The sequence below is a fragment of the Diabrotica undecimpunctata genome, chromosome 1 (genome assembly GCF_040954645.1).
Source record: "Diabrotica undecimpunctata isolate CICGRU chromosome 1, icDiaUnde3, whole genome shotgun sequence".
NCBI classification, from domain to species: domain Eukaryota; kingdom Metazoa; phylum Arthropoda; class Insecta; order Coleoptera; family Chrysomelidae; genus Diabrotica; species Diabrotica undecimpunctata.
In genome coordinates this window covers 111,750,768-111,768,266 of record NC_092803.1, presented here as the reverse complement: position 1 = coordinate 111,768,266, position 17,499 = coordinate 111,750,768, and the positions used below count along the sequence as shown (strand labels likewise).

At 30.4% G+C, this 17,499-nt stretch overlaps 1 protein-coding gene across 1 annotated transcript; it reads left to right on the top strand.

Annotated features, from left to right (window-relative positions):
* The first annotated feature begins 450 nt into the window (after positions 1-450).
* Positions 451-16,734, top strand: Droj2 (DnaJ heat shock protein family (Hsp40) member A4-like). Its single transcript, XM_072546826.1, has 4 exons — positions 451-947; positions 4,608-4,840; positions 4,897-5,316; positions 14,809-16,734. Exons 1-4 carry the CDS (start codon positions 670-672, stop codon positions 15,081-15,083), a joined length of 1,206 nt encoding a protein of 401 aa, XP_072402927.1. The 5' UTR covers positions 451-669; the 3' UTR covers positions 15,084-16,734.
* The last annotated feature ends 765 nt before the right edge of the window (positions 16,735-17,499 follow it).

Sequence of the window (17,499 nt, the reverse complement as noted above, 5' to 3'; positions counted from 1 at the left end):
TTATTTTAAATTTTAATATTGCAGTTTCATTGAATTTTACAACTATGCTTCGATAAATATCATTTTCAGAAACATTTACTAAAACATATGTAATTCGATAATATTGTGGTCACATTATTATCTTTCAAATACAATTACGTATTGTAGTGAGCTTTACAAATCTAGTTCTATCTTTGTTTATCACATGGGATGTACATGCGTGCTCTTTTTGTATCAGTAAATTAAATTCTAAATGTATTTACAAAAAAATAGATCTAAAGAGATCTGACATACAAGTATATAGTATTAAAAAGTGTTCCATGTTCTTTCTAAAGCTAATGTATTTTTTAATTTATTTTTGAATATTTAAATAAAGGCATACAGAGGCAAAAAACAAACAAAATTATGTAACCTTGACTGTTGTAAAAAGGAAAAAAATGACGTTTCTGACGACAGCATTATCGATAGTTCTAGAATCGCTCTTTCCTTTTCCTCTTTGTTGTTTCCTTGTTCTCACATTCGACATTAGAACATTTTGTCGATTATTACAGAAAATTCCAGACTTCCAGAATTCCAATACTTACAGTTAATCTGCAGTGATTAATTTAGAATCAAATATCTAGTCGAGAACAGTGTTTTTAGAACTATATACATATATTTTAAGTAAAAAGCGTGCAAGTATTAGGAAGCATGGTGAATGAAACTAAATTTTATGATATTCTGGGTGTCAAACCAGACTGTTCACCTGAAGATTTAAAGAAGGCGTACAGAAAACTAGCCTTAAAATATCATCCTGATAAAAATCCAAATGAGGGAGAAAAGTTTAAGCAGATCTCTCAAGCCTATGAAGTTCTTTCCGACCCCGAAAAAAAGAAAATATATGACTTAGGGGGTGAACAGGCATTGAAGGAACGAGGAGTTGGCGGAGGTTTTTCGAGCCCCATGGATTTATTCGACATGTTTTTCAGGTAACCATATTTGCAAAGGAAAATTTTATTCTATATTACATCAACACTTTAATCTTTTGTTACGCAGTGAGAAAAGTATGTATATTTTAAAACACTTTATTTAATCTAACTGAACTTTGAAGTAATTTGTATTAAATTAAACCTAATATCTACTCTTATAATAACTTCCTGTTTATCTTTTTTGGATATTTTCACAACCTCCTTGTAGTCATTTTTATCATTTTGAGTTTCTTAAATATCTTCACTGGGGTTTAGTGACAAATATTTTTAATATCAGAAGCCATCCCATCCCCAAAATACGCTTAAAATAAACAAAACAGCCTATGTATAATATTATTTAACAATGTATTTTTTCATAACTTATGTTAGGTTATAATTGGATAATGGAGTTTTTACGCTCAGTAATTTGATGGTCTTGGTATTGTGACATCATCACATTTTAATTTAGGAAGTGTCTTCATTGCAGAATCTTGTGTCTTCAGAATATTTGGATTGGAAAAAGTAATAAAGTAATTTTAATCTGGGTCCTGATGGTATTTAAGGAAACAAAAAAGTGGACCTACTTGGCAGGGGATGGGCAGAAGAAACATTCATAGGCCAGAACCTGTCATTGGCATAGCAGGAACCACAACCAAAAAAACATTATTGAACTGAGTGGAACGGATGAAACTTCACCACTGGTATTGTTGGTCTTAAAAACTCGAAGGCTTTTATACATGAGCCTTTGAAGAAGAGATCCAAAGATCTACTAGATGTGAAGAGGAGTGATCTGCTAATCGACGTAGGTCTCCTAATAGGACACTGTCGCCTCAAAGGGCACATGAACAAAGTCAGACTAGTAGAAAGTATGAATTGCAGATTCTGTTAGGCACGAGATGGCAGAACACGTTCTGTACAACTGCCCAGGGCTGAATAGGATAAGGCTCCATACATTTGAGCATTACCAACTCCAGCCTTACAACTTGGTAGAAGTGTCACCTAAGGTCATATAGTGTGACCAACTCCAATTAAGTCAAATTTGAGACAAGGCTAAGAAAATACCTGAAATCCGGACTTTTCAATAAAAATCAGGCCATTTTTTTCACTAATTGATTTGTGGCTTCAAACTGATTATTGACATAAAATAAATGCTTACATAAAATCATATTGCAACAGCAGATTTGATATTGGTCAAAGTAAGTAATGGTTTGGAAAAGAAACATTTGTTCTAATTGATTTTATGGTTCATAAGAATATAGTGTGAATAAAATCAAGAAGTTTGTTTACTTAAAATGATTGACAAAACTGGAAAAAAACATTTATCAGCAATTGAGCAATCATTATATATCGTTGCACATGGCATGCCTTGGACAACTGATTCATGTGTATATATGAATTGTTATTGTTTTTGAATCGTCTTTTCAGAAGATGATAATTAAAATATAGGAACGAAAAAAGTCCACAGTTTCAGTTTTTGTAAAACTATAATACCACAATATATAATGCATGTGTTTTGGATGTGGTATTAGTATTGCACTCTAGAAATTGTCGACTTGTTTTTGTCCCACCAATTCAATTTGATGTGAATTCTTAGAAGAATAGAGTATTCAAAATTTCAAAATAGAATTTTACCAAAACATGGAAAATTCGAATGGCCTGGATGCCTTGTCCAGGTCGCCAGGACATGACTTTGTAATTCGGGCCATGTCTCGGATTTTTTTGACTAGTTGGTCACACTAGGCATACTAGACTTTGTTAAAAAGTCTTGGCTGAAGGGACAACTTTAACCTCATATTGATTCTAACCTAACCTACTATTACAAAATAGAAAGACCCCAATCTAATCATTCCAGTTTTGACCCTTAAATTCTACTCATATTCAACAATGTCGTAAGAACTTTTGGGACTGTTTTTCGAAAATAAATTTATATATATATATATATATATATATATATATATATATATATATATATATATATATATATAATGAACCAGAAGTATTTGCTGACAACGTAAAGAAGTAAACATTAAATATTGGATATGCAGCAATAAAAAATTAAACATGTACTCTTGTAAATTTTTATTCCAAGCTTTTGGACATTGGCTATGTCCTTCATCAGGGAGCTACAAATGTGATGAATAGTTTGTTAACGTTGGTATAATTAATTAAAAAATTCACTACTTACAAACTTAATGATGTTGAATTATCAATGATGTTATGTAATGTTGATAAAATTTATCAGTCTGTCATCTTTCTTCAATATAAAAAACCTATTTTTATGTTTAAAATTCAAAAATTACTTTACATCCACAACATTTAATTATTCTAAACACATTCATGACATTATTATTCTTAATTTTTAAAACTTCAACTTTTGGGACAATTTTTTGAAAATAAATTTTTGTCTTAGTCTTCTAAGTGTGAATATATCTTTTTTGCAGTTTTTTTTGCAATAAAACTTCATTATTCCAGTTTTAATGTCCTTGCAAAAACTAATCAAGCTAACTAAATCAAGTTCGTCAAACATTGAAAAAATGTGCACCAATACTGTGTAGGAAATGAACAGGACGATTAAAAATTATAAATATTTATTTTGAATAAACAAAATGAATGTAAAAAATTACATATAACAGAAATCATACATACTTTGAAAATTTGAGTTAATGGATTACTGCTTGTATTATAATCTACAGACATATTTCAATTTGGTTTTAGAAATGAAATATTTTAAATAAAATTGCAAATCTGATGGTTAGGCTTGCTGGTTTCCAGAAATTGTAGTTAACAGAGTGGCCAAAATATACAACCAGCCAAAAAAATGCATAAGTTCCTTACCCCTTCAAGTTATGTTGGCATTTTGTTTTTTATGAAATATAATAAATGATTGGTTATTTGTAGTAATTTGTAGTAACTTTGTGATGTGAATAAAACTTATACATGGCAACTTTGAAAATAATACCAAAAGTTCAAAACCCAAACAAATTTTTGCAATTTCCCAAAATGGATCAGGAATTCTGGGGGTATGCAATTCATGCCAGGTGCCTTGCCAGGGTTAATGCCTGTTAGCATTTAAGTCAAATATGTATTGACATTATGTTTTTTAAAAAACTGTGGAAAAAAATAATTATGAAAGTTAAATTATCAAAATATAATGGTAGTCTCTTTTAAGTATACATCCAGTTTGCCAGGGAATCCGAAATGTTCCATTGGTTTATATAATTATGATAGTGTCATACAAAACAAGATAATATATTACTTTAAAATCTACAGATTGTGTTCCTATATCTTTTAAGGTGTTCCTTAAAATTTATAGAGTTCTGCAGAAATTTTATCTGTTCCTTGTGCTTTGTCATTTTTTAGTTTTAGGATTGCTTCACTTGTTTCCTGTAAGATTGTTGGATCATTAACTGGACTAATATGCACATTTTGGCCACTTTGTAATGAACAATGGGCAATTAAACAACCTTATTTTTGAAAGATTAAGTTTCGATTTTTTGTCCTCCATGCTACAAACAGGCTCTTCTTTTAAAATGGCTTCAAGTATGGACACCAAAATCTCAAATAAAGTGGTTCCAATTCTGTAATTGCCATTTATTCACTTTTATATAGTTAGTTAAAAGCTTAACTGTAATTCCTGATATAAAATAGGAGTTCAATATTATATCAAAAAATTATTTTCAGTGGTGGATTTGGTGGTGGTCGACGGAGGAAAGACCATAGGGGCAAAAATGTCATCCATCAACTTACTGTTACTTTAGAGGAACTTTACAAAGGAGCAGTTAGGAAGTTGGCATTGCAGAAAAATGTTATTTGTGATAAATGCGAGGGTAGAGGAGGCAAAAAAGGAGCAGTTGAACAATGTACAACATGTAGAGGTACAGGTGTACAAGTACAAGTGCAACAAATTGGATTAGGTAGGTTTTAAATTATTTTAAGTTTAATGCATTTATTCATTACATCTGTTTTTTAGGTATGCTTCAACAAATTCAAACAGTATGTCCTGATTGCAGAGGACAAGGGGAAAAGATTAATCCTAAAGATCGTTGCAAGCAGTGTAATGGTAAAAAAGTAGTTCGTGAACGTAAAGTATTAGAAGTACACATTGACAAAGGTATGGTTGATGAACAAAAAATAGTATTCACTGGTGAAGGTGATCAAGAACCTGAATTGGAACCTGGTGATATTATTATAGTACTTGATGAAAAAGAACATCCAGTATTTAAGAGATATAATGTACATGATTTATACATGAGAATGGAAATTCAATTAGTGGAAGCTTTGTGTGGTTTTCAGAAAGCTGTAAAAACATTAGATGACAGAGAACTAGTGATTACTGTTCTGCCTGGTGAAGTTATTAAAAATGGGGACTACAAATGTATTTTAAATGAAGGTATGTACTTTTAATCTTCTATTCAACTTACAGCTCTTTTCAATTATACTATGTTGTTGGGACATAAATATAAATAAATAAATAAATAAATAAATAAATAATATAGATAATTGTCATAGCTAGCATGCCCATCACACTGCTTGTTCTATGGATGAGGTGCTTACATCCTGACAATTGTTTTTCAACTATTTTATATCTGTATCACCAAGTCAAGTCATATGTCAAGTTTATTTATAGTTACTTTATATTAATTATCTTAAAATGTTTATATTTGGTTAGAATAAAGAAGATGTGTCATACATCAAATAATGCAACATATTTTTCCATAATTTTTTAATATATATTTTTTGGGAGGAAGATGAAATCAATTTTGTCTTATATTAGGCCTTAAGTTTGTTCTTGTGATCATAAGGCTATATTATTTATGATTGCCAGCTATCCCAGCATCTTTAAAGTATCTTACTAGTAGTGTTTTGTGCCTATTGGTTTTAAATCCACTGCTATATTCTGATCAGTCTCTCACTATCCATTCATATAACTTGCTATCCTCAGTTCATTGATCTCAGTCCTAACCCTAACTGACTGGTAAATTTAGTAATTATTTTTTTGCGACATTGGTTAAATTTTTACCAGTTACAAGTGGCTAAAAAGTACTATACAACCAACCACATGTGCCCAAAGCCAATATTAATTGTAAATTATTGTAAATATATAATATAATTAATGTAAAAATTGTTCATATGCAGCTTATTATAACAAAATAAAACTGCATCAATTAGAACAAAAGTTACAATTTTTATTTTTGAAATTTTATATTCACTCATAGATAAGTATTTTCAATTGGACAATATTTTCAAATAGCATTTTCAAATAGACAAAGGCTGCAACAATAAGTTTATTTGGGCCATTAATAGTTAGAAGTTGGTATTTTTGTGTTGTATGTTTCCAATAATGAATCTGTCAAAATCTTCCCAAGTTGAACAAATGAAATATAGTGCCACTTCTGTCTTCATTGTCTTCCCCATTGTACAATATCCTGTATTTTACTGAGATCTTCTATTTGGTTCTTTGGTAGTCTTTTAATTTTTTCCCAGCAATTGATCTCAGCCTTTAATTTCTTATGCCCAAAACATTCTTTTTGTTTCTGCTGTATTTGCTGTAGTTTTTATCATGTCATTATTGGTCTTGTATATGATTTATATATACATATTTTCCCATCTCATATTCTTATCCTTCCAGATAACATCCCTTAGGCATTCTAATACATAAGCTGCTTTTCTTACACTCTCTTTTAGATTTCCATAGCTAACGATTTTTTAATCCCACATTCTGAAATCTTGAGATTCTTTTGATTATTTTGTTTTTATCATTTGGGTTCTCTTCCCATCACTAAAGATTTTGTCTTAGATATTGATATTTTCATATTGTATGTCTCAGCCTACAGTGAGTGGTGCAAATTCAAAACATCATTCACTGCAGATTATCTTCATTATCTAATGGATTGTGTCATCTGCAAATTAAAGGATATTTAGTTGTTTTCTGCATAGTTTGTGTTATTGTTTTACCTTTTAATTCCTTTTATGATTTCTTCTATTACTAAGTTAAATATAGTGGACTCAAAGGTTCTACCTACCAGATTCCTGAGTTGATCTCTACTTCTAATGTTATTTCATTCTCAGTTTCAATTTTCATTTTGTTTTTAGTGTTAATTTGTTCCTTTACCATTTTTTTGAACTGGCTTTTTTCTTTTAGTAATCGTAACACATTTTTTAATCTAAAAGCAGACAAAGGCTCTAGTCAAATCTGCAAAGCACATATAGGTAGGTTTGTTACTAGTGGATTTATTTTGTTAAAAACCCTGTTCTTCATTGATTATATATTTTTTATTAATTCTATTAGCAAATATCCTTGTTAGCAATTTAAGAGTTGTGTGGAGGAATTGTGTAAAGCTACAATAATTGGTAGGATTTTTATTATTTTCTTTATGCAGCTGAGCCAAATGAGGGTGTTTTCTTAGAGACTTTTGGCTTTCTGTGAGGCCACAAAGTTACTAAAGGATTAGTCATTCAGAACAGCAGGAAGGACTTAGACTTGAAGCCCCTGCTGCTTATAACAGATATAGCCTGTAATAGATTCAGAAACGGTGAAGACTAGGTCATTATGGACCTATTCCGTATGATAGGGATGATACAATGGACCCATGTTAGGAGGTCGAAATGTCTGAAAGGCTCATAAATGAGCCCTGACCCAACCTACCATAACCATAAAAATATTATTTCTTTTTTGTGTACTGGTATTTTAATGCCAGTCTTTCACTGGTCTGATACATGCTTGCTATTAATATTTCCTATAATAACTCTGTTTTCAATTATCATTTCCCACTGTAATTTAAGAGTTTATTTGGCATGCCTTAGTGTCCTGGAGCTTTTCTGTTTTTTCATTTACATAGGTTATTCCTGATTTTTTTTTAATTTATGGTGTCAGCAACATGTGTCATCAACAGCAATGATTTGGTCACATCAGAAATAGAAATGAGAACTGTGTGGGACGGAGCTGTTAGAAGTTGAGGCGAATGGAGGTAGAGGAAAACCTAAGCGGAAATGGAAGGAGTGTGTGGCAAAAGACTTACAAGATAAATGTTTAAATGAAAAACACACAATTATGGGCAGAAATGAGTGGCAAAGAAGAGTAAGGAGCAGAGACTTCTGAAAAGGGAAAAGCTAAGGAAGAATATGCCAGGCTGTAGGCATAATATTGCCATCATTGTTAAGTGTTTTATATAAGATATCTATTATTCTGTTTCTGTTTTGTTTTTTCTACCTTTTGAGGATTTTCCAAACTTTTCTTTGCACTCCATCTAGGTCATGTTTTATATCTTTGGCCAATCGTGTCTATGGCTTTAATATTTTTGTTGTGTTAAGGTTAATTTTCCTGACTCCTATACTTTTTTCCTGCTTGTCTTATGTTGCACTATATTTTTGCTCACAGCTCATTTACATTTTCTTCCTTTGTTACGGAGTTTGTCTCAAACTTTTTTTCTTTTCTGTACAAACATTTTATATTTTGGTCCTCTAGAGATAATTTATATATGCATACTTTCACATCTAATCTCATATCCTTATTCCTGCATATGACATTTCTCCTGATATCCTGATAAGCTACTTTATTTGCTTGTTTTCTTAACCCATTAAGGGCAGAGACAATAAACAAAGAGAAATTTGACAATTGATTTATTAGATTGGATTAAAAACACATAAATTAAGACTAATTTACAACCAAAAAGAATTTTTTTTTCTCATGAAAGGAAAAACAGGTGGGTGCGTATACGCACCTTTGGCCGAATACGCATACAATTTTTTAAAAAGGAACATATTGTATCTTAACTGTAAATTAAATTTTAAGATGAAAATTTTCGAAACATTCGGGGTGTAGATGCACTTTACACGTTTTACATAAATAAATAGTATTACTTTTGCACATCCGACATTTTCTTCTTGCACTATTATCGCCTCTTTTTACAATGTGGCCATTTTGCACGAATGTCGCCCGAAATATGGAACCATTTCCTCGTCAATGGAAAGATTTTTTGCAAAGACTCCAAATTGTGCAAACTTTCGGTTAATTATTTCAAAAATTGGTGACAATTTTGCAAATTTATCATTTTTATTCAGTAAAGTGTTATCTGACAAATGTATGTTCTGTTTGATTGAACGAAATCTATGTCGGCTCATGCTTTCTCTTACAATGTGCACTTCTTTATCCTCATCCTTCGACCAATACATATCAACTTGAGGCAGACTGTGATAACCAGATAATATACATATGCCAATAATTTTTTTTAAATCTGTGGCGGTTATTCTGCGATGCATAAATATTTGTAAAATATCGAATGCTCTCACTTACTTCTTTATCAAAAAAAGAGTAAAAAAACTTCAATGTGACTTGCCTCCATGGTTGGCTAATATATTTTCTAAATATCGATCAGACTGATGTTGAATTACTGCCGAGTACGAAGGAGTATCTGTTTTTACCCAACTTGGGACAAATTTGGATTTATTATTTTTGCCTGGTTCTTTCTTTGGACGTTTTGATCTGTGGTTCAGAGGAATATCATCATCAGAATTCCCATTCACTTGTATTTCATATATACCTGCAATATCTGTTTTTATTCCTTCTGTACCAACAGAGCTGTAAAAGATACTTTTTAAAAGTATCTAGATACTTTTAAGATACTTGAGGTAAAAAGTATCTTAAGATACTAAGTATCTAAGATACTAAGTATCTAAGATACTTTTTTGTGAAAGTATCTAAAGATACAAAATACCGGAAAAGTATTTAGAGTAAAAATATCTTAGATACTTTTATGTATCAAAGATACTTAAATGCTTTTCTAGTATCTAAGATACTTAGATACTTTTGTAGTAACTAAGATACTTTTAGGTATAATATAAAGGTACTCGGTACTCTACTACTCTACAGTAGATTGTCGATACTTTTGTTTTAAAAACATCATTTTAACCCTTTAAATTATCATACAATTTTAGTTTAAGCCAGCAGGTACTTTATTTTGGTATACTTTATTTATATTGGTATACTTTGGGCTTTGGGGTAGATAAGAAATAAAAGACGTTAAGTTATTACAAACTAATAACTATGTATTGAAAACAAAAATCCAACATTAAATTTTCAAAACAATATAAAATAAACATAAATTCGTGTGTTAAAAACAGCATAAGATGCATTATGCATTAAAAACAGAACATTCAACATAATTAAATTTTTAAACACAATAGGATAGGATATAAAAAATAGTAACATGTTAGTAGCCAATAACTAGTTAGTATAACCACTAGCTTTTAGTAAAACTAAATTTTCAAAAGTATGATCAGACAAGGCATGACGTCGGGGTGAATTAATAAAAGTTGCAAAAGGAAACATTCTTTCAACGGCTGCAGAAGAAGGTAATGGCCTATTGAACTTTTTAAATAATTGTTCTATAATATTATATTTTTTTTTGTATGTTGGTTTCAGAATCGGTTAAATATTGTAATAGTTGCAGCTCAGCTTGTCGTTTATAATCTAAATCAGTATAGCCAGTGTTTTCGTTTTACGTTTGAAGATCGGAGTATTCGGAGTTAATATCAAATTCAAAGAAGTCGTTTTGCATTTTGTTACTTTTCATTACAGTAGTAATGTTATTTGTACTTACATCAAATTGTTTTAATTGTTCCTCATTTTCCTTCATAATTTTTATAGCTTCTGTAATTACCAAATCCTTAATTTCACTAAGGTCATTTTCGATCTTCCTGATTCCTCGAAATGCAGTAAGCCAACGTGTTTTAAATAAAGGATTAGTAACTGCAGCAATTATTGCAGATTGGTTAGTCAACTTAAGAAGTTTTTCAAATCTGGAGTTTAAAGATACTGTCAGAGTGTTCAAAATAGGTTCCACATATTTAAACTTATTGGTTTTAAGCTTTTCAATTTTAACAAACAAGCTTACGATTGATGGTAGAAGGAAACCGTAGTACATATTTTGTTTGCCTTGAAGAATGTCAAGTGCCAAAGCAAACGATTTTAGTATTTGGCATAATTCTGCTAAATAATTTAGATCAGTATCTCTGAGCAGTATCTCTAATAATGCTGCGGGCCGGCGGGCGGGATGCAAAGAACAATACACATCGTCTCTACCGCTACGGCCGGCGCGACAGGTCGAAGCTTGTCGGACCATGAAAAGTATCTATTTCTCAGGTCCTGAGTAAGTATCTAAGATACTTTTTTGTATCTAAGATACTTTTAGTATCTAAAGATACTTTTAAAGATAAAAGATACTAGATACTTTTAAGAAGTATCTAAAGTAAAAGTAATTTTTAAATGAACCAAAAAGTATCTTAAATAAAAGTATCTAAGATACTTTTAGTATCTTAAATACTTTTTTTATCTTTTTACTAAAGATACTTTCAGCTCTGTGTACCAATAATATTATCATCAATGTCTTCTACATCGGAAATTTCATCTGTTTCCGGCGGCACATAAACCACATCAAGTGAGTCAGCATTTTCACAGTCTGAGTCTTCTTCTAACAAAGCCATTAACTCTTTAGTAATTAGTGCCCTCTTCATTTCCTATTTCGAGAATTTACTAAAATAAACAAAAACATGCACTACTACTACTATATACACGCATTCATATGATAATAATTTAGCCTCATTTCAACTTATATGGAATATAAAACAAATAAACACAAGGAAACTTTCAAACTGATTTAAGTCAAGAAAAGGTGCGTATACGAATCCATCGTATAAACATGCAATTATAGACCTTATTTTTAAAGTATGAATGAATAAATTTTTAGAATAATAAAAATTTCAACATATTTTTATAATTATAGAATACAAAATATGAATTAAGTTTATAATTAGTATCGGAAAAATTTTTTGTATGAAGATGTGCATAAATCATTAAATTATGCAAAATTATAATAATCTTAAAATATTTAAAAAGTAATATTTTTGTCAAAAGAAAAATGATACTATATACCTCAATCTATTGAGATGTTACTTCAATAAAAAGAGAACATTAAAAAAATTATTTTCGGGCCAAAAAAAAATTAACAATAAAGGTTGCGTTTACGCACCTTTGGCCGTAAATGGGTTAAACTTACTTTCAGGTTTCCTTAGCTGAATGTTTCTATTACTAGTATTCTATTCCAAGTATTCTATTCTACAAGATACTAGAATTTGGAGAATTGTTCAATTATGTCGTTATATATTTCATGTCATATATTTCTAATTGGTTTGAAAGATTGTATCATAACAAAGGCTGTACCTTGTTCTGCATTTTTCTGTGATTATGTCCATTACTAAATTGTAGAGTAGTGGCTTTAAGCCATCTTCTTGTCAGATTTCTGAGTTGATATCTACTTTTGATGTCAATTTGTACTCAACTTTAATTTTGATTTTTGTATTATCATATACAATCATAGGCTTTAGTCAAATTTAAAAATGCTGTGTTTTGTATTCCCATGCTATCTCAGCAGTTTGTCTGGCTATGAATGTAACATCTATTGTTGACATATTTTGTCAAAAGCCTTGTTGCTCTTAGCTAAGATCTTATTAGTTAATATAATTATCAGAAATTTAGGGAGTTGTGTTGACTAAATTAATTTTATAGGAGTTAGTAGGATTTCTACTACATGTTTTAAAATTTCCTGAAAAAGTAGCTCCCTTCTTTAAATTATTATTTCCTCTCACTATTTTAAGTGTTCAATAAAAAAATGTCTTGATTTATTAAAAATAAACATTTATTTCTATAATTTGTTGAAAATATTAGACAGAGACTAAATAAAAATGTGTGCAAAATCAATACTTACTAAAACCTCAACATTACTAAACATAAAACTGTTTCCTGAGATATGATGCATACCTTTATAATGTTTGTAGCAGAATTTAAATTTCTTTTTACTTTTGTGGTGTGGCTCAATAATGTGTTACTTGATTGATTTTTTATTTGTGTTGTGAGACATAACAAGGACTGGAACAAGTGCAAAGGTTAAAGAAAAATGCAATCACCATCAAGGCCTTCATTTCTGATGGAATGTTTGCCGCTCATACTTAGAGCTCTCTGATTCGCTTATTGAGGTGAATGGTCATTCTTCTTGCATATTATCAGAGTTTGTTGTATGACTTGGCTATCGTTACAATTTTCTTCCTCATTTCAATCTGTGCATGGTTGAACCTCTGGGTCTTTTAGTTTCTGGCTTCCATCTGGTGACCTTAATTAGTAGGTTGTTTTTACGTCTCTCTATGTGTCCCAGCCATCTCAGTCTCTGAGCTTTAATAAATCTAACTATATCTTCTTTCTTCATTATGTCTCTTAGTTCGTGGTTCATTCTTCTTCTCATTTCTCCGTTTTCCATTCTTATTGGCCCCATAATTCTTCTGAGAATTTTCTTTTCGAATATTCTTAATTTTTCTTCATCTTTATCTGTGAGACACATTGTCTCAGCTGCATATGTAACTACTGGTCTGATTGCAACTTTATATATATTCAGTTTTGTATTTCTGGATAAGTTCTTGTCCTTCATTAGCCTATGATATAATCATTATGTTTTGTTGTCTGCTAGTATTCACTCCATTACTTTATCACTTTTTTTTGTTTTTGCCAATCACAATTACTCCCAAATATTTAAATTGGTGAATGCTTTCAAAAGTGTAGTTTTCTATCTTGATTTCTCTCGTCTTGTTCTTTTTTCTTCTAGAACAGAGTAGATATTTTGTTTTTCCTTCGTTAATTTCTAGATATCTTTTTCGTGCGTCATTTGCCAGTATTGTTACTTCTTCTTTTAATCTTTCCTTTTCTCTTCCCATAAGAACTATGTCATCTGCATATGCTACTATTTATGTTTAATAGTGTGGTTGACAGGAATCACTTCATCGCACTCCTGTTTCTATTGCTCTTGAGTTTGTAATACCTTCTTCTGTTGTTATTTCAGCTCAAGATTTCTTGATAGTCATTTTGGTTAATCTGATTAGTTTTACTAGTCAGATTTATCTTGATTTTCCATTTCATTAAATAATTTATTTCTTCCAATACAGTCAAAGGCTTGTCTTAAGTCTACAAAGAGGGTGTAGGGTTCTATGTTGTGTTTGTGGCATTTCTCGATTGTTTGTGTAATTATGTGGATCGCAACTGTAGTGGATATGCCTTCCCTGATTCCTTATTGGTGTCCCCAATTTTTTTCTCTGTGAATTGAGTGATTATCTATCTAGTCATCTATCGATGTTACAGTCTGTTACTCCTCCTTTCTTAAATATTGATATAATTCTGCATTCTTTCCGATCCTCGGGCATTCTTCTGCTTCCGATATTCAAACAATTGGTTTTAGATACTTGTCAATATATTTTCCCCTCTCTTTTTAATTAGATCTTTGGGAATTTCATCTGGGCCAGGTGTTTTTGATGTGTAAATATTCATCATATGTTGGTATCCCTATTTCTTTATCTCTCATGTCTTCCATTGTGCATTATTCCTCTCCAGAGCTTTCTTTGCTTCTATATAGTTCGTGAAGTGTGTTTCCCATGATCCATTGTCAATTTTAACCACTGTCACAGTTATACTATGATAACATCATGTTCGTTTGTAGTTGATATCCATCCTTGGTGTTCTGTTTTATTTTGATTTCACATTCTGTATCAAACAAAGAAAAATCATAATTTTACACTTTTTTACATTTTCATCATTCTACTTTTTATATTTGTCAACAAAGGAAACATTGAAAGTTTTGGCTAATTACTTAACATTCAATTTCATTAATTTTTTGGCGTCTCTTTACCTTGATTTTTCTTTCTTCCACTAACTTGTGGTGGATCATATTCTTTATAATAGTTTGTAATGATATTGTAGTATTTTATGTTATTAGGTCTTATTATATATTAGTAGGGCTTATTTAATATTATTGTTTTATAGTAATATGACTTAATCTTTGTTTAGGCATGCCACAATACAAGAATCCATTTGAAAAAGGACGTTTCATTATTCAGTTCTATGTTAAGTTTCCCGATACACTTCCCCCAGAAATAATTCCAGATTTAGAAAGAGTTCTGCCACCCAGAGAAGAAATCATGATCTCTGACCATGCAGAAGAGGTGACATTGGTTGACTTTGATCCAGAAGCTGAAGCCCGAAGAAGATCTCACAGGAATGCCTATGATGAAGATGATGACATGCATGGACAAGGTCAAAGAGTACAATGTGCTACAAATTAAATACAATTTTAAACTACTTTCCAAATTAGAGATATGTTAACAAAGGGGGACAATATATTTTGGAATAATGGGTCAGCAAATATAGGTTTTTACTAATATAAAGCCAAAAAATGTTTGGCAGTTATGTTCAAGTTTGGCATTATTTTTAAGAAATTATTATTAGTATGTTTAAACTTCTAAACATATTGTAAAACAGTATTAATTGTTTAATTCGCTTGGTTTAATGCAGGTTCAATACATCAAGATGAATTAGTATAATATTGAAAGAATCAAAGTTTTATAACAGCTCTCCAATGACAATCATATGTTTATTGTATTTATGAATATGCTGTGCATTTTCAGGATAATCTAATTTGATTTCTTTATTTGAATTGATTGATTTTAATTTCGAATTGAAATATATTTGAATTGGTCTTAATTGAATAATGATTGTTTATGTCAAAATTAGACAAGTGGTAGTTCGAAAAATATCTGTATACACCTGTCTATTTATTATGAACCATTTTATTAAAAACGACAAATTTTTCTCTAATACCATTTTTAAAGGAGTTGAGCTTTTTAGTAAGAATTTTCAGGTGTTTTATTATTAATTAGATTTTTTTGCTTTGTAGTATTTTCTAGAATGTTCTTTTAAATTGTGTCAAAAATTTAGAAATCTGACATATCAAGAAATTACTTTAGCTCTGTGGCTAATATTACGCAAAGATGCGTTAGTGTGCCTTGATGACGAGGTATAAACTTAATTCCGTAAAAGTGGATTCTAAATTAAATGATGAGGTGTTTATTCTTAACTAAATTCTATGTCAGTTTCATAGTAGTTTATATAATCGGTTAGTTTTGGTGCTATTTTATTTTAATTAACTGTTAACTTAAGATTTCAAGATTTCTTTAAAATATCAGGTGAGAGAGAAATAAGAAAAAACTTTTTACATATTTAAGATATCATTCCTTAATTTACAGTCACCTTGAACATGCAATTATATTTGTGATGCCACTTTATAAATTATGTAGCAGTAGAAATTGTAAAGATTTTTTATTTATACATTTGTTGTAGCATCACATATCACCCTTCATTATAAGTTTATATTTAAATAAATACGTATTAATAAATAATAACTAAGTAGTTGACTTAAACGTCAATTTTAGAAAAATTATTTCGGTACTTAGTGCTTCCAAATTAGATTCATCTAAGAAAACATTGATATAAGAGGTGTAATTATCACTACTTAACAAGATAAATAATGAAAAATTCTACATTTAAACATACTTGTTATGACCCATGAGCTTCTTTCAAGATTTTCTGAAAAGTTCACTATGGCACATGTATTTTACATGTCAAACTGGTATAAAATTGGCTTTGTTTCTTTGCAAGTTTACATTTTGGACGTTAATTTTTGAAGCCTACTTTACTGTAACTTTAGACAAATATATTTATTGTGTTAATAACTATTAATTTAATTTTCTCACGTGACGTTTCTTCTCTACTAAAATCGTAGTGACTGAAATATATCATAAGTAGACATTCTTCTTATATATTTTGTCCCTCTTTGGTACTGTATGCATTATAATTCCTCAGCAAGTTGTATAACAGGCTGTTTATGTCGTGTTAAATTAGGTAATTTATTTAAATACACACATATATACAGACTAATTATTTATTATTCATTTTAAATACAAGTCAAAAATAAGCTTTCTGTACCTCTCCACACTCGGACTTCAAGCTTTAAGAGCATCGTAAAAACACGTTTTAGGACGAGAAAATACATATTCTACTTATCTTAACAAAAATATGTATATTATAGTAACGGAAATGTTTACAAGACACTCTACGAAGAAGTAGTCGAGAATCTTAAAAGTATGCGAGAAAATAGATGAGACTGGGGAGAAATGAAAGAAAAAAGTTGGTTTTACCCAGAGCTATCACAACTGAGATTTTTTTCAACTTTTTATTTTTTCCGGTTACATTAGGATCTAATCTATGTAAGAAATGCGCCAACCACTATTTTATGCATTATTTGTGACCATGAACCATTTTCCAAAAACCTAATATTGTTTCATTGCGCATCATGTCCGAGGTATGATGAAACAGAGCAAGCGAAACCATGAAACAATTGAAAAAAACACCATATTTAAAGAAAAACTTTATCGAATTAATTTAAAGTAGTAAGAAAAAGCATCTGGAGTAAAAAATAAGTTCAACTGGTCCTATCAAGACACAAACACGAAATCATTTTTAGCCCATGTTAAAATCGATCCCGAATGAAATTACACCTTTTTGTCTCCGAGTACCATCCGTCATCCTCTGATGAATCAACGTCCCTGTGCAGATTTTTTGTTCTTGGGTCCAAATAACCTTCTTTTTGCTACCTCTGCCATGGAAAGTGGAACCAGCTTGTTCTTTTCTGCAATGGCTTTC

What these genes read in the sequence shown, in the direction of transcription:
- Droj2 (XM_072546826.1), top strand. Translation starts at nt 670, where the DNA reads ATGGTGAATGAAACTAAATTTTATGATATTCTGGGTGTCAAACCAGAC. An exon ending in TTATTCGACATGTTTTTCAG is followed by an intron (nt 948 to 4,607) that starts GTAACCATATTT and finishes AATTATTTTCAG; the next exon opens with TGGTGGATTTGGTGGTGGTC. An exon ending in CAAATGTATTTTAAATGAAG is followed by an intron (nt 5,317 to 14,808) that starts GTATGTACTTTT and finishes ATCTTTGTTTAG; the next exon opens with GCATGCCACAATACAAGAAT.